At 55.0% G+C, this 5,101-nt stretch overlaps 2 protein-coding genes across 2 annotated transcripts in view; both read left to right on the plus strand.

Moving 5' to 3' along the window:
- LOC103810581 (avidin-like) overlaps positions 1-1,613 on the plus strand; it is a 1,733-nt gene extending 120 nt beyond the window's left edge. The window contains exons 2-5 of the mRNA XM_009083488.1: positions 291-312; positions 457-672; positions 1,104-1,224; positions 1,514-1,613. Of these exons, the coding sequence (XP_009081736.1) occupies positions 291-312; positions 457-672; positions 1,104-1,224; positions 1,514-1,613 (459 nt within the window). The remainder of the gene's footprint in view (positions 1-290; positions 313-456; positions 673-1,103; positions 1,225-1,513) is intronic.
- A 1,970-nt stretch (positions 1,614-3,583) lies between these two features.
- Positions 3,584-5,088, plus strand: LOC103810579 (avidin-like). The gene is made up of 4 exons (XM_009083486.1): positions 3,584-3,655; positions 4,183-4,393; positions 4,497-4,629; positions 5,055-5,088. Exons 1-4 carry the CDS (start codon positions 3,584-3,586, stop codon positions 5,086-5,088), a joined length of 450 nt encoding a protein of 149 aa, XP_009081734.1.
- Positions 5,089-5,101: the final 13 nt, after the last annotated feature.

Raw genomic sequence — 5,101 nt, forward strand, 5'->3', positions numbered from 1 at the left:
CATGGACATTCAGGGGTTCTGTTTTATATGTCATTTTACACTTGGACAAGCAGGAGAGCTTTGCAAGCACCTAGTTCAGGGAGTGGGAAGTGTATTTTGGGTCAGCACCATCCATATGATACCACCTCCAGGAAATTTTGTTCCCCTATGGGCACTATGTACAGGGCACTATACCCTAGGGGAGGGTCTGTGTCTGGGACACTATGCGTGGGGCATCCCCTGTGTCTGGGTGTGCTGTGCATGCTGGCAGGCTGGGACATACTGGTCTTGCTCCACCACCCACTCAGCAGCCAGCAGCACCCTGGGAGAGAATTTCCCCAAAGTGGGGCCAGGGACAGCTGTGCCCTATATAGTTGCACTTACAGGGCTTGTGGCTCCAGGCATGGAGCAGTAGGAGGAATGGGTTCCCCTTCTGTGCCATGTGTGGGGACAGAGAGCATGTGGCTGTATCCCTTCAGTGCCAGCTCAGTGGGCTATGGAGGAACGATCAGGACTCGCTGATGGAGATTTCAGAGCTGAGAAACAACGGGGACTTCCAGGGAAAGTACCTCACAAGGGTCACCCTCTCTGGTGGCTGTGCCCATGCCTCCCCCCTGAAAGGTGCCCAGCAGCAGCCCAGCGAAGGGGGCTGGCCCACCTTTGCCTTCACCGTCCACTGGGACAAGTTCTCCAGTAAGTGCTGGGACTCCTGGGGATGGCACCTCAGTGGCACTGGGTGCAGACACTGGAACTTTCTTTTGCCAGGAGTTCTGCTGGTTGATGCCTTGGTGCAGCTAAGCAGCAGCACCTGCCCAGCATGGGACTAAAGAGCAATGCTAGGCTTGCACAGGGCAGTCCCTCCTCACACAGCATCTTTGCACCCATTCCTGCCAGGCAGCCCAGCATGACCATGGTGGGTGCAGACCCTGTTAGGGGATGGGGGATGTGGTGCTACAGATCATGCCTTGTCCGAGGAAGCTACTGGGAAAGAGCAGGACTGCCCCAGCATGGGTTTGGCGGGTGTGTGGCCATTAGAGCAGAAACACATCTGTATTTGGGAGCACAATGGGTAAGGGGAAGCAGACAGTGCCCTCACCAATCTCCCAATAAACGCTTCCTCCCAGATGCCACTACCGCCTTTGTGGGGCAGTGCTTCGTGGATGCAGGTGGAAAGGAGACACTGACCACCATGTGGCTGCTCCGTGAAGCTGTCGGGTCCCTCAAGGAGGACTGGAAAGCCACAAGGTAGTGGACGGCATGGGGGATGGCAGTCCCACAGAGGGGGCTTTCCCAGGATCCCTGAGGATGAGCATTGCCCTGGGTGAGAGGACCACCCCTGAGAATGCCCCCTGTATGGGTTAGCAGTAGGGATGCCATTGTATCCTGGCAAGAGGCTTGCTCTGCCCAGGGACACTTGGCAGCTGTTTGAGGCAAGCTGAAGGCATTTAGGGACAACCTGTCACCTGCTGGCACTGGCAGCTCTGAGTGGTCAGTGTCCATGGATCATCCCACAGGAATTCTCAACTTCCCACAGGGTAGGCAGAAATGTGTTCACACGCAAACGCACCCCAAAAGGAAAGATCCTGATGAGCTTGTCCCCAGCCTGTGAGGATATGTCTTCACCACCCCAGTGATGGTATGATCTGGGTGTGGTCCAGCCCTGCAACAAGGCAAGCAAATCTCACCTCACAAATAAAAATGAAAGTCAAAAATCATCAGCTGTGCTTGTGTTTTTTAAAATTCTGTCCTTGCTACCTGTTCTGTCCCCATGGACACCCCTGCTGAGACAAGGGCTCACCACTGCTCTTCCCCAGGGACATCTGCATCCTCCATCAACCCTCCTCATCCACCTCCCTGAGCTCATTTTCCACCTCATCTTAACCCAAACTTCCACCCTGTGCCATCACTCCTGGCTGCTGGTGGCAGAGCCAACAGCAGCATCCTGAATCCAGCCAACTTTCTTGCAGTGCCTTCATATTCATCCCTACTAGATGCCTTTCCAGTCCCTGGACTCTGCTCCATAGTGTTGGGCAGTGGAGGTAGCATTATGGTAGGTGTGAGATGTTGGTAAAATGCTTGCTTTGTGCTATATGAAACCCCGAGTAAAAGTGCACAAGTTAAAGACCTCATCCCACCTCATCCCTTCCCATACCTTTGGGTTACATCCAGGGGTTTTACCCTTTTCTGCCACTGCATCTTGGCAGTGCCTCTCTATTTGTCCCTGTGGACACCTGCCAAACCCAGTCAGCTCTTTTGACACACAGTTTTTAGCAGGTCCATGGGTGAAGTCAAAGCCTCATGCAGAAGTGTTGCATATATATCCCAGCCCTGGGCATGCCAACACTCTGGCCGCACAATCCATCAAGCCTGGCCCAGACCCAGCAAGACCAGAGCATGCTGCCATGGCATGGAGGGGTTCCTGCCACCTCCCTAGCACCTCAAATGTGGTGGTGTGTCCCCATCAAACAGTGCAGAAAGGCAGGGCCTGGTGTTGGGCCAAAAGACTAGTGTGTGGCATCCAGGTCAAGAGCAAGAGATTTCCCCGGGGGGGATTTCTCAAGTCCCTGTGATAAGCCCATGAGTTTGGGACCATAAAGACAATGAGGACGAGGAACGTGTTAGGAGTGTTTTCCACTTGCCCCAGCCTTTGGGGCCATCTGACCCAGAGGGAGAAGTGCTGAGCAGTAGCAGCAGCAGGGTGCTGGAGTGTGCTGTGGCCTGCGGTGGACACTGAGAGGTGGCACCCTGGGGGGGACTCCCCACCCCCAGTACACACAGTATAGCCCTGCTGCCATCCAGTGCCCCAAACACTGCTGTTCTGGAAAGAGCAAGTGTTGATGCAGCTGAATCTCGCTTGAATTTTCAGTTGTCCAAGCCCCATGTCTGCAGCAGCCATTGTGGTGAGCAACATGGCTGAGGAACATAGGCACAGTGCACAGTGTTTTGTACATCCGAGGCCCTTTCGAACAGCAAATGCAAGGAAGAGGTGTGAGTACAAGGCTGGTTATCATACTGGATGTGTTTAGCAAACGCACATGCTGGGACCTTAGTGCCCCTCTGTGATTATTTCTTCCTCTAACCCTCATAAAAGTAAAAGCGAAAGCATCAAAATCAGCAGCTGATATCCAGAAGATGCTGGGAAAATGTCATTGCTACTGAAGCAGAAGTCAGGGTGAGCCTTCCATCCCCTGCAGTGATGCAGCCACTGCAGCTGTGTCCTGCCAGGGATGCTCTGGTAGCACTTGTGTGATCCCCTGGTCAGACACTGTCACCATCAGAGCAGGGAGGGTGTGAATGTTTAAACAGGTGGTGATTTCCAGCCTACATGCACTGGAGGCTTATTCCCCAGGAAGGTATTGATGTTTTCCAGGCTGCTAAAAGGACCTAATTAAAAACCTGTGCCCTCACTTCTCTGCACAGCCGTGATCATCTCTGAATTCCTCCGGCACTGATCAGGTCATGCTGACCTCCTCCCTTGCCTGTCCTGGTCACCCTGACATCAGGCCTCATGGCTGCTAGCCCAGTGCTGATGGGGATCTGGTTACAGCACTATAAAGGGGGCCAGGGTGCAGGTCTGGAGGGAGCTTGTAGCAGCCCTGTGGCCATGAGGGGCAGTGCCTTTGCCCTGGTTCTCTCCCTGGGCCTGGCAGCGTGTGTTGTCTCTGCAGAGAGGAAGGTATGGGGATGGGTGATGGTGGGTTTGTGGCACTGGCACCTTGCTAGACCCTGAGGGCTTCTGCCAGGGCCATGGAACTCAACAGAGAGTCAGGGCCAGGCTGCTCGACCTAGTGGGACCAGCACTATGTGGTGCTGTGGGAAGCTGTGGAGAGGCTGGGAGAGAGATGCTGCTCCTGCAAGGATGCTTCTTGCTGCAGGAATCATCCAGTGACAGGCAAACAGAGTCATGCCCCAGAGAATTTGTTTTCCTGTCAAGCATGCAGGAAAAGCAGCACATCCACTGCTCTAGCATGGGGTGACTCACTCTCCCCTGGGTGGGTCAAACCACCCAGAGCAGCAGCTGGGCTAAGGCAATCAGTGCCGAAGGTTCAATGCTCGCACTGGTGGTGATCCCAGTGGCATATCAGGTCTGTGGCACATCACCCAGTGCGGCAGGTATCCCTGGGCAGAGACAGGGTGCTGGGGCAGGAGCAGGATGCCACTATGCCTGGACATGCACCTAAAACCACAGCACTGGCCTTGCAGTGCCTCCTCTCTGGGTCTTGGCGGAGTGACACAGGCTGCCAGATGGTCGTGTCCACCCTTGGCAATGATGGCAGATTCTCCGGTTCCTACCTGCCAGGGCCTGCTGCCTGCTGCTCCGAAATCCTCACCTCACCCCTGGAGGGATCCCAGCAAGATGCAGGGCTGGTCCCACAGCCCACCTTCTCCTTCACTGTGCACTGGCAGCTCCAAGGTAGGCAGGGCAGGACCACCACCCTGCAGTGGGATGAGACCCGGACACAGCATGATGGCCTTGTGCCTCATTGCCTGATTCATACCACCTCAAATCCTTCCAGACTCGGACACAGCCCAGACAACTGTGTTCCTTGGCCAGTGCTATGTGGGCACCAACGGAGAGGAGACACTGCATGCCCTGTGGCTCCTGCGAGAGGCAGCCGACAGTCCTGCTGAGGACTGGAAAGCCACCCGGTGAGTGCTGGGTCCCAGCTACGACTTTGCCTCCAATATCCTGGGCTGGAGAAGGGAAACATCCCATGGGATGAGGCATGGCAGGGCCAGGAGTATGAAATGGGTTTGTCAGTGGTGATGAGCAGGGTCTGAGGAGCATCCCTGTGACATGGCCAGCCCCATGTGACTCATGGTGGGTGATCCCAGTATGGGGTCTGGCCACAGCAGGTCCTCCTTAGGACCCTCCTTCTACTCTCCCCAGCAGGGACAGAGGCAGAAGAAATGCCAGCACCTGGTGCAGCCTCCACTACAAGGTGTTGGGGTCCAAAGCATCCCACTCAGCACTCAGTGGATAACCCAATGACCCCCTTGGTTTTCTCCTTTATGTGTTCCACAGCATAGGTGACCCCAGCTGGGTGAAGCGCAATAATTTTTGTCTTCTGCAGGGTTGGCACCAGCATTTTCACACGGATAAAATAACAGCAAGTGAGGA

This window comes from Acanthisitta chloris, unplaced genomic scaffold (assembly GCF_000695815.1).
Source record: "Acanthisitta chloris isolate BGI_N310 unplaced genomic scaffold, ASM69581v1 scaffold11751, whole genome shotgun sequence".
In the NCBI taxonomy this organism is placed as follows: domain Eukaryota; kingdom Metazoa; phylum Chordata; class Aves; order Passeriformes; family Acanthisittidae; genus Acanthisitta; species Acanthisitta chloris.

Excerpts from the sequence above, each read along its gene's own strand:
- LOC103810579 (XM_009083486.1), top strand. The coding sequence starts at position 3,584 with ATGAGGGGCAGTGCCTTTGCCCTGGTTCTCTCCCTGGGCCTGGCAGCG. Across the intron at positions 3,656-4,182 it reads TTGTCTCTGCAGAGAGGAAG|TGCCTCCTCTCTGGGTCTTG; the intron begins GTATGGGGATGG and ends CTGGCCTTGCAG. Across the intron at positions 4,394-4,496 it reads TGTGCACTGGCAGCTCCAAG|ACTCGGACACAGCCCAGACA; the intron begins GTAGGCAGGGCA and ends AAATCCTTCCAG.